General features: G+C 42.1%; 1 protein-coding gene across 1 annotated transcript in view; it reads right to left on the minus strand.

Annotated features, from left to right (window-relative positions):
- NAALADL2 (N-acetylated alpha-linked acidic dipeptidase like 2) overlaps positions 1-19667 on the minus strand; it is a 756283-nt gene that overhangs the window by 240579 nt on the left and 496037 nt on the right. Inside the window, exons 7-9 of the mRNA XM_054984198.1 lie at positions 14066-14158; positions 9573-9778; positions 3261-3389 (exon numbers count right to left, since the gene is read on the minus strand). Of these exons, the coding sequence (XP_054840173.1) occupies positions 3261-3389; positions 9573-9778; positions 14066-14158 (428 nt within the window). The remainder of the gene's footprint in view (positions 1-3260; positions 3390-9572; positions 9779-14065; positions 14159-19667) is intronic.

Genomic DNA, 19667 nt, shown 5'->3' on the forward strand with positions numbered 1-19667 from the left:
CACCATAGAGGAGTAATTGGAGCACCAGGTTAGGATATAGGCGACTGAGGTTTGAATGCCTAAGCTGGCTGGCTGACCTTCAGTCACTCGCTCCAAACCTAAATTACCTAAACAGGGTGGCAGTTGTGTGAATAAAATGGAGGAGGAGAGGCTGTTCCTGTAAGCTGCTTGAGTCCCAATTTAGGAGAAAAGCAGAATGTAAATAGCTTAATAAACAAATAAATAAACATTTTGTGTGTGACATTTTTAGAAACCAATAACTATGCTACTACCATTAATAGCTATTCCAGATACAACATCTTCCCCTTTGTTTGGTTTTCCATTTTTCTTTCCTTCCAGGTTTAATGATACTGAATTTCAATCCTGACTTCTCATTTCACGACTCCCCCCCCCTCAAATTAATGTTGTCTAAATGGATTTGGTATCTGTCTAATTATTATTGTATTGTATTTACAACTAACTTGGTCAGATACAGGGACTTTTTGCAGTCACCAGAGATCCTCAACCCTGCCCAATATGAAATGCATCTGTTAGCAAGAAACAGCTTCAATCCACATTTTTTCACCTGAAAAGGCAAGTTGTGGGAGTTTTTTTAAAGGAGAGAATTTAAAGCACGTTTAAGCTAATATTCTTTCTGAAAAGAAGTTAATCAGTGTCTGGTTGTCTGCAGCCGTAACTAAAAGCAAGAGGTTTTCTTTTTTAATAAAGGGATCAATCTTCTCTTTAAAGCGGGGGAACACTGGAGTTGCATTATAGACAGATGGCAAATTGAGAGCACCCATGGGAATTGAGGAAGGATCTGTTTTCAGACTCTTCTATCATTTCAGATATAGCTGACATAAACTAACCATTTTCACTGGTTTTTGGAACTATGTCTTTCATATAGTATTTTGTGGTATCGCACCCACAATGGCATTAAAATGGTTCTGCTCTTTAAAAGGCAGGTTCTCACCATTTTGCGTGACCTTTAAAAGCAATTCCAATGGCACAATCCATCTAGGCCAGAGTAATGTATAGGTTGGGCTCTTCGGAACAGAAAGGTTTGTGGGTCTGGGACATAGGGTATGTGCACTATCTTTATGTCATTAATAATGGCCAGTGTGGTATGATGCACATGCGTGAAGGGGAGGGGGGAGAAGGAAAGAGAGCGTGAAGGGGAGGGGGGAGAAGGAAAGAGAACATTATCAATTTCTTTTTTCAATACACATTCTGTGATAGAATTGTCTGTTAAAGTAGCAGTGAGACCTTAATGATTCTAGCAACACAGCAGACTTTCAACATAAGAAGCTGCCATATACTGAGTCAGTAACTAGATATGTGGAACTCCACACATGGAGGGAAGAAAATTAAACAAGTAAAGAAACAATATCAAGTAAGGTCTATTTGGATGTTTAGTGAAAAAGTGCTCTGTGCAAAATTTATAAGCCAAAGTTAATGAATAAATGTATACATATCCATACAAGCTGCAAAAGTTCTTGAATGAATACATATCTAGTCAATTTCGGAAGTCCAAGTTAATATAACAATCCAACAGGCACAGACAAATCAGACAGACATTCATCCAAAGATGCATCTCCAAAGTAAAGGTAAGCCGAAGTATACGTCTCACTTCATAACTGCTTATTGTATATTTCTCTTCACATGTGGTGTCAATGGAGTTAGGACGTTCAAAAGATGCTGCCTGCCCGCCAACATACAGGGCTGGCAAGAAAACCTGATGTTTTGTCACAAAGATCTTCTCTGGAGCGGTTAAAACATCCACCAATATGAACAAATTCACAAGTCAAAATATCAAGACGAAATTTTCAAACCACCTTGGGGCAGTGTAACATCATGAATGTGGCAGCACACAATACAACCACAATTGATATACTGAGTCAGGCCATTGGGCTATGAAAGCCCAATGGCTCAAAGCAGCTTACAAAGCCAGTATTAACCAGCACTCTACTACATAGTTGCTGATGTAGCGTAGTAGTTAAGTGGTTGGGCTACAAATCAGCATTTTGCAGGTTTGAATCTCCTCTACTGCCGTGAGTTCAGCAGGTGGCCTTGGGTAAGTCACTCCTCTCAGCCCCAGCCCCCCCACATGTATTGCGGGGATAATAATGACACTGACTTTATTCACTGCTCAGAGTGGGGCACTAATCTGTCTAGAAGGGTGGTATTTAAGCACAGTGTTGTCGTTCCTGTTGTTTATTACTGTTGTTGTTGTTGTTGTTAAAACATATACATAAACAAGCAAACCACTTATCTCTGGCTCTCCTCCCACTTCTTTGTGTTGTGTGTTTGTGTACATTTTTACTGAACTGTTTCTTTACTTTTTAAAATATTGTTTTAAATTTTTACATAGGTAACCACCTTGATGGTCCGGTTAACCAAATCATGTCAAGTCTTAGAAGGTATGCAGGATCTAGTGAGTTCTTGGATGGGAGACCACCGAGGGAGTCTAGAGTTCCCACACAGAGGCATGCAGTTGCAAACTACCTTGGAACGTCTCTTGCCTTGAAAAACCTACGGGGTCGCCATAGGTCAGCTACAACTTAATAACTACACTTCCCATCCACCAGCATGTAGGAATATCCAATTGTTTATAACAACAGACACTCAACGGGAAAAAATTTGGACATAGAATAGATGTTCTGTAATCACACGCTGCCTGAAATATGGAATTGATCAGAAGCAGTGTCCTCACTTCCCTACATGGCACAAAAAGTTTTGCAAATGTTTCAGAGATTTTAGTATTTTATAGCAGGGAAACTTTCCACTACTGAAATTTCTATTTCAGTGCAGTGGTCAGTGTGTGCTCTGGGACACCCAGGTTTGAAGCCTTGTTCTGCCGTGGAAGCTCTCTGGGTGATCTTTGGCCAGTCACACTCTCTCAACTTCGCTTACCTCACAGGGTTGTTGAGAGCATAAAAGAGGGATGGGAGAATCTTGTACACCACACTGAGCTCCTTGACAGACTATATTATTTTATTTTACTCCATTTATTCTCCACCTTTATCACCAATGGGGACCAAAAATGACTTACATCATTCTCCTCTATTCTATCCTCGCAACAATGCTGCGAAGTAGGTTAGGCTGATTGTTCTTATAGTTTGAGGATAGTACAATATCCCACGGTATGTGGATGTTGCCTAAACCCTCAGTGCTTGTCAACTAAAAAAAAACATGCTGAAATATGAAATACAAATCAAATTTAATTTTTCAAGTTAGCCCAGCATTAAACATCATAGAAGATTCTGCATAAAGACTCTTACCTTTCTAGTCTCAGTTGCCAATTGTTGAAGGGAAGGGGACGCTATGGAGTGTAAAACTGCATTGCCTCTTACAGGATTATGAAGACTCACGTAAGCCACCGCATTTCTCTCAAGAACTTTCTTGAGGTCCTGAAACACAACCCATCATAGTAAATAAGACAAAGAAGAATTAAGACTTATGTTCTAATTTTATTCCCTTGAAGGGGTAAGGGGAAAACAAGTCATGTTTCCCCTCCTCCCACTCCAGTTCTCTAAATAATATTTAACTCAATTTTCCATAGAATATTATTTTAGAAACTTCAAAGGATGCCTGTGTTTCGTTTGTTTTGAGCAAGGTTAGAATTCCTTTTCTCACCCTGTCTGAACAAACACTCAATGAGCCCTGAAGGATTACTAAGGGCCAAGCTACAAGTGACGAAAGACACTTGAACAGCAAGTGGATTGAGTGGAGAGCAAGTGAACAGGGAGAAATACACTTGCCGTTCAAGTGTCATTCGTCACTTGTAGCTTGGCCCTGAGCCCTGCCTCAGAACTACTCAGCTGGAGTTCTGAGGCAGGGGCAAAAAATTACATACTGAGAAATAACTGGAGTTTGGACAGGGTATGGGGGGGGGGAGTTGTTTAAACTTGCTCCTGAAACACACTGAACTGAAAATGTAATCATTATCAAACATACAAAATGTCTGACATTTCAAAGCATGCGGCTCCATTTCAGATTTGAACGCCAAACATTTCTCCAATGTAGTCATTTTATTATATTTTTAAAAGCCAACGTGATCTGTATGAAGTACATTTCAATTATTTCCCACTTGCCTTTCCAGTAATGAGCCACTTACTCCGTGAAGAGGCTCTTTACACCAAGTAGAAGGGGTGCAACACAATTACATCGGATGCAAGGGTGATTTGAAGTGGAACTAAACAAATTTTGCTTCCAGTCAGTTGCGAGGGTCTCTTCTGAGTCTCCCCCTTTCCCCACCACCCCAGCTTATTTTAAAATCATAACTGTACTGGAAGAATGAGGCTTTGGTAATTTCAGCCTATTGCTCACACATGATCACAAGCAAATGAGCCACTTTCCATTTGACTATCAACTTCATTATAGGTCACATCTCCATCAAAACCATTTATTAGAATATTATTAGACCTGAGCCAAAGCAATCTTTTACGCTTCAAGTTGCATCGCTGCTGTTGTCAAAAAGGACCTCTTTGTAATGTTCTTTCAACAGCCCGCCTGGAAATTGCATTGGTTTTTCATCCAAGTCTCAAATGCTACAATCGGATCCACACATCCTTGGAGCGTCATTGTCAATTCACCTCTTTGATCTTCCTGTGCAGACTGGAAAATCCAGAAGGTGATTGATGACGATTGTGCAATATCCAATGATGTGTGGATCAAGTCTATAAGAAAGTGCGTACAATTCTCCAAAGGCTGTTTTTTAAAGCTCATGAGGAAATGTGTAGTTCCCAAGGTGATCCTCAGGAAACAGCCTGGAGAAACTCCCAAGTCTTAGGGACATAGAAATTGAGTGTTCCCTGAGCATGTTTGATTAAACTCAGGGAAGCCCAAGCTAAATCTTTACCAGAGTCACTTTAGATGCTCCTTGTAACCCCTTTCCAGCCCACGTAAAAACCCTACCCTAGTCCCACTCCCATCCCTTGGAGCAAAATAGAACATTTTAACAGGTCAGCAGCTAGCTAAGACAAGTGGCTCCTGCAGTACTTGCAGTACCAGTATCCACTTGGTTCAGACTTGGGCAGCAGCAAATGGTGCCAATGACAGATGAGCTGATACCCCATTACTATCATCACTGCAGTGAAGGTCTAAGCCAACCAGACTTCGCAGTTCTACCAGCACTGCAGGGACCACTTAGCTGAGCTCCCATCTGGCTGCCAATGGTAAGTTAATGGGACAGTCCACCTCCACCACCCCTGCCTATAGCTGAATCACTGAGGGTAGCCAGACAAGCTCAAAGAATGGGCAGCTCCTTTGCCTCAAGACTAAGGGATTTCTCTGAGTTTTGCCCTGTGGGTCAAAGAGTGTGCAGTTCTAAAGAAGCTTCACAATCTGCTTCTGCTTCCCTTCCCCAAAAGTTCTTTGTGCTTTGCTTTTTTAATCAGGGGCTAGGTTTTAAAAAAATGGGAATACTTTTGATGTCCATAAGACAAAAGTTCCCCTTCACTGAAAATATACACACTGTTTGAAGAACCACTACCCAAGAAATGTTCATAAGATAATTAGAAATGTTAAAACAAATATTTACAGTTACCCCTGAATTTCACCTAAAGTGAAAGTTGGCATCCAGCTGGATAGCCCAGGTGAGCCTGATCTCTTCAGATCACAGAAGCTAAGCAGGGTCAGCCTTGGTTAATCATTGGATGGGAGACCTCCAATGAAGACCCGGGTTGCAGAGGCAGGCAATGGCAAGCTACCTCTGTTAGTCTCTCGCCATGAAAACCCCACCAGGGGTCACCGTAAGTCAGCTGTGACTTGAGGACACTCCCCACCACCACTTTAGACTGAGCTAGACCTCAGCTTGGTCTAAGGGTAGAGGCTTCCACATGGACCCTCCTCTTCTTCTTAATACTTCTGTCATGCCTGGGCAGACAAGGAGCACCCTTCACATCAGATAGGGAAGGGGATCTGCCTCTTCCTTGGATTTATATTTGGCCTTCAAGGGCAGAGGCGGGCAGTAGCTTCAGGGAATACCAGGTGGGGGTGAGAAAAGCCTGCGCTCAACCTTGAAGAGATGTTCACTTCCTATTGATCTGAGGTAAGGAAGGACATCTTCCCTTCCAGACTACTTTAATGTGGGGCTGCCTTGGGAATGCTCAGAAGCTTCCACGGTGCAGAAGGAGCTTGCCTGCCTTTGGGCTGGTTTTAGACGGCATCCACACACTCAGCTATTTTGAAACCCCTTCATTCAGTGTAGTCCAAAGGAGAGTTTCACCCTTCTAGATCCATTGAGTTAAAGGGGCTTAGGAGGGTGTCACTTTGCTTAGGATTGTACTGATCGTCGCTTACTTTGCTTCCAAGCAATTTGGAACATCTGAGCACGTGGAGTAAGTTCTGGAATGGTCACCTGCCTCTCCTCGTTTTGCCTGTGCTTCAACCTGGGCTTGGCCAGAGGTGCAAGCGATTGGCACAAGTCAAAAGGCAAGAGCAAAAGGGCTTTTGTTCCTTGGCTGTAAGCTAGGGTTGCCAGCCCTGGGCTGAGAAATTCCTGGAGATTTGGGGGCTGGAGTACAGAAAGAGTGGGGTTTGGGGAGAGCAAAGAACTGAGCAGAGTATAATGCCATACAGTCTACCCTCCAAAGCTGCTATTTCCTCCTGGAAACTGATCCCTGTTGTTTGGAGATCAATTGTAATTCCAGGAGATCTCCAGCCCCTGCCTGGAGGTTGGCAATCCTGCTCCCAGCCCATAGCTTGCAGCCTGCTGCCTGGTGTGAACCATCCTGACACCACTGCCTCAGGATGTTTTTTTGGTTGTTGCTTATCACGTGCTTTATAAGTGTTTCAATTAAATAAATTGTGGAGGAGGCCATGGATTGAACTGTATGTGTGTAAAGGGCCATCAAGTGATAGCTGACTTCAGCGACTCCCCCCCCCCCAAGGCTTTCAAGGCAAGAGATGAAACAGAAGAGGTTTGCCCTTGCCTGCCTGGGCATAGTGACCTGGACTTCCTTGGTGGTCTTCCATCCAAATACTAACCATTGCTAATCCTGCTTAGCTTCCGAGATCTGACAAGATCAGGCTATCCTGGGTAACCTCAGTTACTACATGGCTTGAACTAGAACCCTCGATATAAAGTGTGCGGCCTTAGCCACTGAGAGCCAAACTACAAGTGACGCCTTACACAGGTTGGACACTTGTCAGCTTCCCTCAAGTTTTGATGGGAAATGTAGGCATCCTGGTCTTGCAGCTGTAATGGAGAGCCAAGCTGTAAGACCAGGACGCCTACATTTCCCATCAAAACTTGAGGGAAGCTGACAAGTGTCCAACCTGTGTAAAGCGTCACTTGTAGCTTGGCTCTGAGCTACAACCCTTTCCCTCCCATAGCCAAACATAGGGATTTTTAAAAAGAAGGCAATGTTCTTCAAGAAGGCTCCATATATTCCTCAGCTGATTCAAAACTCTGCATAAAATGAATATACCTGGAGACAAGGAGATTGGGCAAAGAATCTGAGGAATTATGAAGGAAGTTAAATAAAACTTTAATAACAAGACATGGGACATTTCTTGGAAAGAGGGTCACACGCTCCTGGGCTTACCAACAACTGGATTGCCTTTCTTGCTAACGGGCAAGTAAGTCACTACAAAAGATGCTTTAGGCTGATCCTGCACTGGGCAGGGGGTTGGACTAGATGGTCTGTATGGACCCTTCCAACTCTATGATTCTATGATTCTGTGAAAAGGGAACAGTGATATATGACAAGCTACTGTAACTATACTATGAAATTCCGACTCATCATTTAAGGCAATCAGCACATTGTTTCTCAAGGGAGTCATACTGTAACATAGTTAAGCAGGAAGATAAAGACAGATACAGCCTAAGAAAGACAAATCAAGTGGATGGGTTACTCAATTAAACTAAATAGTTGAATCATAAAGACAATAATTTAAAGAAGTAGTTAATACAATATTATCTCTTGTAGACACAGGCTAGAAATATAGTGTGACCAAATCAAAATATAAGCTTCTGTTTTGATTTGTAGTAATTCAATAATCTGATCTTGTGAGCAGTCATATATTTGACTAAATTTGTATATCCTCCACCCATTCCCCGCAGTTGTTGTCTGATCATACAAATAGGCATATACCTATTTCCCACACTCCAAGATTGCCCTTACTACTTATTTATCCTGTTCCCGCTCAGTTGCTGATTGACTGAGAAAGGTAGGGACTTCTACCAGACTGACAGATTGTCTCATTAACCCTTTTCTGCCCTTGATAGATCCCGACATGCATCTAGAAAATTGTTGTCATCTGTTAGACTCGCAGTTTGGTTGACTCTACTTAGCTTTTGTGTGCAAACGGAAGAAGTTTTAATTGTTTACAAATTGGGAGGAACTCTGAAATGTGCTTGTGATTAATTACCTGCACTGATGAGGACTAATAGCTTTTAGTGCTCAGTGTCACATTCACCTTGTTTATCTTTTTAATGACTTGCCATTCACCATGATGGGTCTGTAAAGAAAAAGGCTATTCCATCATCTCTTTATTCAACAAAGTCTCTGCAGTCTTTTGCATGATTTATTTACTGTTTGCTAAGTCCCAACAGTGTGTATTCCACATGGCTATTATCACTAATCTTAAAGGGTCAGTTTACAAATTTCTCATATTTCCTATGTTCCTGATTCACCACGTTGTCTGGGAGTTAGAAGGGGGATTCCTCCCTCCCAGCTGAAGCCCAGGGAAGCAAAATGGGCTCTTCAAACTTCGGCTGGGTGAGGAGATTCCCCCCTGCTGAAGCCCACATGTGCTTTAAACTTCAGCTGAGAGGGGAGATTTCCCTCTCTCAGCTGAAGCTCAGACAAGCCAAATGGGCTTTAAACTTCAGCTGGGAGGGGGGATTTCCCTCTCTCAGCTGAAGCTCAGACAAGCCAAATGGGCTTTAAACTTCAGCTGGGAGGGGGGATTTCCCCCTCCCAGCTGAAGCCCAGGAGAGCTCAGAAATGCTTCAAGAGATGCCAGAATGCCATTCCACCATGTTCTGGCTGGGAAAAAAAAGCCTTGGAAGCCACTATTTGGCAAAACTTATATGTAGCCATCAGTACATGTAAGTTTCTCCAGTGAGACCAACAGCAGTTCTCTAGGTCAGAAAAAGGGCACGAGGGAAAAGCCTAAGCCCCTTGTTATTACACACCATAGCCCTGAACTAAATTGCACTCACATGTGCCTGGGGATTAAATTCCATCTCCCACTACACATTTGATTGACAGGATCCATGGTGGACATGTGGGGGATACAAAGACTTTGTAATGCAATATATGCACAAGAGGTACGAAGACTGCAGCTGATGCTACTCTTATTAAAACTCTATTGGCTTTCCTTAGATATCTGTCCAAGCACGGACCTCCAAATTTTATTCAAAATATTGCTTTAAGGAAATTGTCAGGGCTGTTCATCAATAACCCATGTCAATAGGACTGGGTGCATTTGCACCTACATTTTCGGATAGTAGAGCCACTAACTTCAGAAGTAAAATAGTTCAGCTTTGCAACGCTCACTATGTTTCATTTTTGCCCCCAGTGGTGATAATCATAGTAGCAATCTCATTTCCCCTTGCATTGAGAAAGGCAATGTTTTCTTACCTCTGCCCATTCATAGGAGCCAATTTTGCCAAATGCCGTTTCTCCCCATGAGCAAAAGATTATCGTTCGATCCGGCCGCCAGCCTTTCTTCACTTTCTGCGTCAAGGCTTGAATAAGTGCAGTCATCACCGCGGTGCCGTGCATCCACTGCTGGCTGCTGTGTCCACGTAAGCTGCTGTGATGGCTGCCAACGATGACGTATCTATCTGAAAAGTTAAGCAAACCTTCTGTGAATTAAACAGTACAAGAAATAGTCCTTCAAAGCACTGACTGCAATGTGAGCATTCCCGTTATTGGTACCCCATATCTGCTGTTTGCCGCTGAAATCTAAACGGAAATTTCATCAGTAAGCTGCAGCTTTAAATCAGGGAACTCAAAATAAAAAATGATCCTTTAGATGCAGGGAAAATCCATATTAAAAGCCAGTCATTTACCATCTTTGCCAGCATCACTGTATCCATGGAAGTCTACACCTTTTTCACATTATGAATGAAATTGCCTTCCTGACAATGGAGACACAGATCACAGTGGTTGCCCAGTCTTCAGGGTTTTTTTTACCTACGACAAACCAGGCAGCTTGTCCCTTACCTTTCAACCCATGACTTAACTGCAGTGATCCAAGCAACAGTCACCTCTAGATTGGACTACTGTAATTTGCTCCACACAGGGCTTCCCTTGAGTCTGGTCTGGAGGTTACAGCTGGTTGAAAATACAGCTGCACATGTTATTGCGGGAGTCCCAAATGGGGCACATATAACACCTATACTGTGCCAGCTGCACAGGCAGTGGAGTGCCGAATCAGGTTCAAGGTTTTGGTATTAACCTATAAAGCCCTATGCAGACTGGGACCAGCATATTTGCAGGACTGCCTCTCTCACTCTATACCCTGGAGGATGCTCCGATCAGCAGAGAAGCAACTATTCGTGGTCCCTGGCCCCAGGGAGGGCCAGCTGGACTCGACCAGAGCCATGGCCTTTTCGGTCCTGGCTCTGACCTGGTGGAACTCTCTGTCTGTTGAAACCAGGGCCTGGCAGGATTTGTTATCTTTCTGCCAGACCTGTAAGGCAGAGATGTTCTGCCAGGCATATGGCTGAGGTTGGCCCAGGCCTCCACTGACCATTTAGGAGGAGAAGGTGAATGAGTCAAACCTTCTTATTAGATCTGTCCATCACCCTGTGTGTGTGTTTTTAAAAGTAACTAAGCAGTGTCTGCTGTCACTGGGGGAAGCTATCTATTGTAATTTTTGTATCAAACTGTATGATTTTATAATGCTTTTATGTGTTTTTTTGGAACCATATTTAATAATGTATTGTGTTTTAAATGATGCTCTGGGAGCCTGCTTAGTTATAAAGATATTTCTTCTCATTTTCACAGCAGTTTTACAAGCAAAACATAAGATTTATGTCCATCCTGGCCATTCTACTCTAAGAAATATTTAGTGTAATTTTTATTTCATTATTTTATTTATTAATTTTTTAATTTTTATCTCAGGTTATTCACTCATCTTTGCTGGCAATAGCTGAATCCACATTACCTCGGCGCGTCCCGGTGTTGCACTAAATGTTCGCTAAACACCCGGAAGTATAGTGTCTTTCTAGCATGATTCAGAAATCGCGCTTGAAAGATGCTACACTTCCGGGTGTTTAGTGAACATTTAGTGCAACACCAGGACGCGCCGAGGTAATGTGGATTCAGCCAATGTGTTGAAGTGTGCCAGAAAAATACACATAGCAAATAATTTGCACATTAAATTGTCTATGAAATTATATATTCCTTAGGGTTTTTTTGCAATTACGACTTAGGGACATTTTTTTTAAATTGGACACACACACAGTCTGACTGACAAAGTTCATTCCAGCAAAGTGGCTTTCCAGCCGTTTTCTCATGGTAATTCCAAGAGGTGACACTGTAAAGAAGTCAAAAGCCTGTTGCAATGGCATTCTATTAGGGGGAAAGTTTTCATGGATTGGAATCAAACTAATTTTCGAAAGGTATTTTGGCGCTGTTTACAATATGTAAAGCTAATAGAGTGTGAAAGGTAGGCTTGGATATATTTCTCATAATGTTTATACTGTATGGGTTGGCAGGAGATCAATAAGTGTTAACTCATTATGAAAAAAATAATGAAATGTGAGCAATAAGATACAATAACTATGTAATTTGTTTGTCCAAGCAGTTAGATGGCGTTCTAGTTGCCTCACTTCAGAAAGGGTAAGATGGAGCAGGAAAAGGAGAAGAAACTGGCAGCTAATATTGTTAGAGGGATCATCAGCACAAACCAAGTTTAAAAACGGTTGGGACTCCTTTAGCTTGGCAGAAAATATGAAGGAGGCCATATTAGGAGAGTTTCAGATCAATACTGAAGAGAATGAGCACAGAAAATAAATACACTCTCTGACTTAACCCAGAGGTTTTCTGCCAGCGTAGGTCATTTCTGCCAGTGGTAATAGGAGATTTTTGCTGTATCTCCTCTCTCACTACAGTTCACTGAATGACAGAGGTCACGTCAGATTATTGTTGTAGTGATGAATTGGGGGGGGTCTACAGAAGGAGGGGGAAATGAGTGAAAATTGCCCCCCTTCTACTAGTTTCAAATGACTTATGGATCCAACCGTCTTTGTAAAAACTTGGTCATTAAAGGGCTTATTCGTAAGTGAATTTGGCTGTGTGCTACTGCACCAAGTACTTGGCATTCAATTGCGCTCTTTCACGTGAGATAGGATTACTCCATTGTCCAAAGAGAGCGCTGATAGGTCAGTGGCAGACCAATGGTCTGACTTAGTTTAAGGCATTTTCTACAAGGCAGCTTTAGAATGGGAAGAGTTTCCAAGCAGTGAAAACTTGGAGCTTCAGCAGAAGTTACTATATGGCACCTCCAACAGTTCTAAATCTCCTGTTACTACTTCTAGGAAAGAGCGAGGTAGACCACAAATGTACTCTGGGCATAGAAATGACGGCCAGTTAATGTACTGGGGGGGGGGACCCCACAATCTATCAGCAGAAGATGTCGACAGTCTCAGATCTCTCTCTTGTTTCTCACCCACCAGCAGTCCCATTTGATTCTCAGGTTCACAAGATTGGTGGCATTGTGGATCTCGTGACCTCAGGATTCAAGTTTTCCAGGGTAAGATGGGACTGCTGAGGGAAGGGACAGGCAGGTGAGATCCCTGATCCTTGCACTCATGCATCATGGGATCCAACTTATAATATGGACAAGTCTAGGAAAACATGTTTAGGTCAACACATACTTCTGCAGTTCTTTTTAGAGACTGCTTTTACACAGTATGAGAAGGAAGGTGGCATGGTATAGTCTGATCTCCTCAGATCTTCATAACCCTCCCTGTAGGGTTGCCAGGTCCCTATACCTTCCTAGTTGTAGAGAGAGGACCTGGCACTTCATGCCTTCTGTGTGTCTCCTGGTGCTTGAGTGATGATGTCACTTACGGAAGTAACGTCATCACACCAGCTGTGGGAGTGCTCCTGCGCTCTGCACAGGGAATCAGCCCATTTATGTTAGAAGGGACTGGCGATGTCTCTTGCTCAGGCCTTTAGGACTGCCAACAGAGAAGAAGGAAGGCAACAACCATAGAGTCAGTTAGATAGATAGGCTGCTATCAGTCTCCTTCCTGCTAGGGGGACTTCCTTCCCTTCTCTCCCCCTCCTCTCTCTCTTCCTCCCTGCATGCAACAGGAGAGGCAGCATGGTGTCTCCTGAGAGTGATGGCCTACTTTCAATCTAAAGCCATCCTTAGCTAGTTAGTTCAGTTATTCGTTCTCTCTCTCCACTAATCTTATGTAAATATATTTCTTTAGATAAAGAAACAGTTATTGGTTCTCTAACTTGGATGAGAGCTTTCTGCGTGCAGTTTGTTTAGTTAATGTGCCTTAACTAAAACACAATAATTTGCCCCCAAAACAAAGTGCGGGAGCATTCCCACAGCCAGTGTAACAATGTCACTTTCAAAAATGACCTGGTTGTGTCCGCTTGGGAGCGTGAGCACCGTGCATGTTTCCAGGATACCTGCCGGTGACAGATGATCTCCGGGTGGCTGAAAACTTCCCACTGGTCATCATCTACCAGCAGGCAAGCAGATAAACTGCTGGGAGTTTGCCCACCACTTGCAGGCACCTAAGATCCCTACCTCCCCACCACACACAAAATTATTTTTTCTCATTGAAAATCACTTTCCATCTCCCATCTATCCTTTCAAAGAGGACTAAAGCCAGCCTGAGCCAATTTTCCATAGGAAAACAGCACAAGAGGAAAGAGTTAAGAAGCTCCTCTTTCATCATTCCCACACCCCCGGTGCGGATCTTTTCCTTAAAATCACAGCCACAGCAGATAGCTTATATAAAACGGGGGGATTCTAAAAAGAATAACCAAACTACAAAGAATGAGTAGTTTGACAAATGGTCTGATTCAGTATGCGGCAGCGATCATGTTTTTGATGTAAATAAAATGAAAGGAAATAGAGAAAATAAAGTTATACATACCCGGAAGTGTACCACCTTTTAAATATCCTATAACATTAGACATTGTCTTGTATGTCGGCTGACTCTGAACATTCAGTACGACAACTTTTCTTTCTTCTAGGAGATAAAATAGGCATCTTTTAGATTATGATTCACCAAATGAAAAAAATCTAAATTTTCATTTTATAAAACTTATTGTGTGTTCTTAGGTATAGCCGTGGCTGTAAACAATAGAGCTGGAATCACTGACTGGTGGAAGATACAGTATGGTAGGACAAGGAACGGGAAGAATAATGGAGATTTGACCTGGGCCTAGTCTGTCTTACGGAGTGATCCAGCACTTGTTCTTAGAGAAAAGCACTTCCAAAAAAATCAATATTTTATTTTTCAAATTTGGCTATCAAGGACCATAAACATCAGTATTCCTGATATTCAGGTTCTCTTATATCAGTTTTGTATTTGGATATGGGTGCCCCCCCCCCGCCAGGATTCTGAAATTACCCAGGTCCATTATTCCCTATGTTGGAAACTTTCCGGGGGCTAAAGAGGCTATTTTTGAAGCAAATTACAGCAAAATTGTAGTGGAACAAGGGTTTTCTGCCCCTTAAAGACCCCTCAAGTTTCAAGAAGATTAGGTCATGGGGTCCAATTTTAAAGGCCCCTGAACAAGGTGCCCCAGCTACTCTCCATTGTTTTCTATGGGGGTGGGGGGAAATCAATGCTTATTTCAGGGCAAGGAAGCATTAGCCAAGCACACAAGAGTAACCACTGACCAAGAAAACTCAACAAAGCCCAACAAAAACCAATGCCAAACCAGTGAATCCCAACAGAACCAACCTAGCAGTGGGCAAGCACTCAAAAAACCCCTCATCCTGAAGCTACAGCTGGTTGCAATAAGCTTATTTTTTTTCCCTTTGCAGGTTTCCAGGGCGAAAAAAGAGAAGTATGTGAGGTGATTCTCACAGGAGAACAGGATTGCTCATTAGGGGGAGCTCAACTGTCTGTCCAATCACAGCACTTCTCTCATAGACCACATGAAAGAATCATCATGATTGAACAAAAAGTTGAACTCCCTCTAATAAGTGATGCCATTTGCCTATGAGAATTACCTCCCATACCCTCCTTATTTTTGTCTGGGAAACATGTGAAAGTAAAACAAGCCACTGCAATCTTTGAAATAGCAGACCCAGAAATCCCAAATATTTCCAAGATTGATTGGGGCCACCAATACCAGCATATCTGAGAACCCTGGGTATGATCTGGATTCTCAAATATTGTCAGGATTCAGACCGTATATACCAAATTATACAGCCCTACCTGTTATGCTTAGATTGGAACTTAAAATTGCACTCAGTTGCTTGATACAACACTGATTTTCTAATATATTCAGCAGAGGTTTTCCCCAATATCTGAAACCTGAGACCTTTACAACTGGAGGTGCCAAGGGCTGAACCAGTGGCCTTTTGTGCGCAAATCCTATGCACCAGCACTGAGCCATAGCATCTCCTCATACCTTCTCAGACACACACTTATTTCTACACTTTGTTCTTATACAGGCAAACACTAGACAAATTCCTTAAGGCTATCCTCTCATCAATCTTACTTTCCTTAAAGGTAAACATCCTCTTCAGATGTTACATTAGCTGATTCCGCACATGTTGGATAATGAACTTCCAATCCTCTTTAGAGATAATTTGGAACTGAATTTTTCGAGTGTAAAACAAAAAATCCACTTCCAAATGATAGCTAAAGTGCGTTGAAAGTGCATTATCCAATGTGTACAGAATCAGCCATTGTGTACGTTCATATAAAGTGGACTATACCATCCACATCTTTGTGAGCATGATTCAAGTGATTATGTAAATTGGGCACCATGTGGAATTTCCATGAGGGTACAACTTCCATTTACATCAACTTCTATTCGTAACTACAGATTGTAAGTCCGTATGAACATTGTCAGATCAATAGTCTCTGACCCAAAAGAAAGCTCTTTGGGAAGGTCATTTGGTTCTCAGAAGCTATTACTTCTCTCATGTTCTATTCCCCCCTCCCCCACAAAAGATTACTGTCACAAACCTGTTTCTCAAGCATACGGGAATGTTTAAACAGGGAGTATGTATGTGCCAATCTGGAAAATAACCTGTCTCTCCATCTTTGTCAAAAGGGCTTTCAAGTTCATGTTCTTCATATTTGACTAACGAGTTTGTTTTAAAAATTAATTAAAACTAATATCTTTTTTCTTTTCCCTCTCAGGCTCTGAAAATAAATGGCCTCATTAAAGACTGAAGCAGGTGCAATAGCAAATAGATCTTTCTTTCTTTCTCCCCTCTCAGCCAAATGTTAATAATAATACAATTCTATGCAAGACATAGTGAAATTCTTCAGAAAAATGTCAATACTATTTGGGGTTATTTTACCTACTTATAGATTTACATTTCAATACCACCAGAGTTGCTTATTGAAGGGGGCAGGGGTGAGATAAGCTAATATTCCACATTTCTCTGCCTTCCTGTGCTTTTGTGTATCCAATTTACGTGGCCGGGATCTTACCAGTTTATGTCTCTCTCTGTGTGTCTGCGTATATCCTTGTCTTTGTATATTGCTGCCCATTAGGATATGTTCTTCATTCCACATGTGCAGACCAATTTAAGGTGCTCTGGCACTTTTATGATCACATATAAAAACAACTACATCTATTCAGGGCCCCCACATGGTCCAGAAAGGCCTGACCCTGGCTGCAACCCACATTACTATGAGGATAAATTGTAGATCGTGCCAAGGGATCCCATTTCCCCAGTGGAGGTGGAGGATCCCCCCACTCTTACCTTTTGCCCCTGCCACCACTTACCTGGCTAGTGGGGTGAAAGGCAGGGAAGCGTCCTCCCAGGCATTCCCCCCCGGGCCAGTGCAACAACATCACTGAATCATCTTGTCACCCTGAGAGAGCTTCCATACTTCATTTGGGGCCCAAATCGGCCCACTGTGAAGTGCACACTCTCCCCCACCTTGTGCAATGACATCACTTCCTGGAAGTGATGTCATTGCATCGGTGCATGAGGAACATGCTGGGAGCAACAAGAAGGTAAGAGATGGGTCCTCTCCTCCCGCTGGGAAAGTAAGACACAATCCTAATCATGCCTGAGGATATTTATAGAAACTTATTTCCTTGTATCTATGCACCCATTGCCCAGATAGCTTGTGAGATTTGCTGGAGCCAATCAGAAGCAGTGTTGGAGCAGCAGTCTCAAGCAACATTCTGGCCTGCTACTCTTCCTGGGTTTATCATATCAAGAACTACCATTGCTAGAATTCCTTTTGCACAGGCAAGATGGAGGACAGCTGGTGGGAAGGGCTAAGCAACATACCACAGTGGGAGCAAGTGTTGCTGCTTCCTCTGCTAGGATTTGCAGGCCTAAAATATATGTCTAATTCACTCACTGTCACAAACACACATGCTCAATGCTTACCCATCTGGTGGTGGCTGTATATACCAATCAGAAATGTAAGGAGGTAAAAGAAAGGGAATGGAATGAAGCTAAGAAAAAAACAGTCTATGCTCCAGTTTTTTTCAAATCAGACAAGGCTTTTTTGCATTCAGGCAACACTACAGTAACAAACAAGCGTTTTTTTTGAAGCCCACTTGAAGTCTGGCAAACTCCACTAGACTTTCCTCATGCTCAGGGTATGATGCCCTTGGGACTGGTTTTGTTTGTTTTGCTGCTTCTCCGCAAATTTGTGGTGCATTTGTGTACCTTCCAAGTCTTCCCTGGCTTTTCTTTGCTGTGAGATTTTGGGAAAGATAGCAGCAAAGTCTGGGTGATTGCCATACAGGTGGGAAAGTTTGGGTTTTCCCTTGCGTACCCACACAACAGACCTTTCCCCTGCCCCTTTTCCCACAGCAGTCACCTCCCCACCATCATTGAGAGCCTTTATATGAAACAGCTACTGAATTATCATTACAGTGCTATAACAATCTGTTAGGTTCTCTGAATTCCAAACTTTAATTTAAAAAATCTTCAGTGCCTTTTGTCGTAGATATAGGCCTTCCCCCTTATATCTTCACAATGAAACAGGCTAGATAATTTTTTAATGAAAGCTGGAGATTTGGAGAATGTCATACACAGATTGTTGTAAAGCTATAATGATAGCAGATTTTAAAAAATAATGGGAAAGCCCTGATAGTGGAGGGTGGGGTCAGAATAACCACAGGGAAACCTGCCATGTGGAAGCCCTCTGGCCACTTTACTGTATAAGCAGCAATGGAGAAACCACACACCATGGTTTGTAAAAGAAAGGGCTAATCCAAGATCTCAAAGTAGAACTGCATCATATAAAGACCACACAAAACAGCATCCACATGTCAGTTTTCCTCTGTATCGTATAGTAACACTTATTCTGTGTGATTGAGTGATTGTTACCACGTTACAGAAGAGGAGGAGTGAACCAATTTTTAGCAGCAGCCCTATGTCTCCTGTAACCTGTAGTCCCTTAGAAAGGGAACAAAATAGATGTCTTCCACTGGCAACTGACATCTTCTGGAATCAGATAACGAAATGAATAGATGTATTGTACAATACCATTACTTAGCTTAGTATGCCTAATAAAAGGCTCAAACAGCTCTCAATGGGGTATGGAAAAGAAGTAAAATTTAATTTCCCTTAAACATTTCTGACAACCAAATCTCAGTTTCTAACATTAGATGTCCAACGAAAGACTTTAAAAAGGTCTTGACAACTTTATCTCTTTCTCCTTTATGCTCTGGAAAGTGACAGGGAGACTTCAGTTTAATGCAGCTTGAAATATTCTTTAAACTTTATCTAAGCTATAAAGCTACTTCACTACTGAAAGAACAGAAAGAGTTTATTGTTATCATTAATGGTTCTAGTTTAGCTCCATCTTTCCAAATTCTGTTACATAAAAACTAGAAGACATTCTCCCTCATATGCTGTGATTTGGGTTTTTGGGATGGGGGAATAGAATCAGAAAAAATTTCATGGAATCGTCTGATGTATTAAATAGAACTCAAACCAATTTAGTAATAATAATAATAGTAACAACAACAACATTAGATTTATATACCACCCTTCAGAATGACTTAACACCCACTCATAGCAGTTTAAAAGTATGCTACTATTATCCCCACAACAAAACACCTTGTGAGGTGGGTGGGGCTGAGAGAGCTAGAAGCTGTGACTAGCCCAAGATCACCCAGCTGGCTTCAAGCGGAGGACTGAAGAATCAAACCTGGTTCTCCAAATTAGAGACCTGCACTCTTAACCACTACACCAAACTCAAACCAATTTAGCACGTTTATTTTCACTTTCATTTAGTAAACTTTTTTTAAAATGTCATATTAGGTTTTATTTTCCAACAGCAACAAATGTTTGGACTAAAATGGATTACACATACGCACACACAAACACACAGTGTATGGTTTAAATGCAAAATATTTTAAAGCTCTATGAGGAAATTATTTATTTAACAACAACAACAACAATATTCAATTTATATACGGCTCTTCAGGACAACTTAACACCCACTCAGAGCAGTTTACAAAGTATGTTATTATTATCCCCACAACAAATATGCTGTGAGGTAGGTGGGGCTGAGAGAGCTCCAAGAA

The sequence above is a fragment of the Eublepharis macularius genome, chromosome 6 (assembly GCF_028583425.1).
Source record: "Eublepharis macularius isolate TG4126 chromosome 6, MPM_Emac_v1.0, whole genome shotgun sequence".
NCBI lineage: Eukaryota > Metazoa > Chordata > Lepidosauria > Squamata > Eublepharidae > Eublepharis > Eublepharis macularius.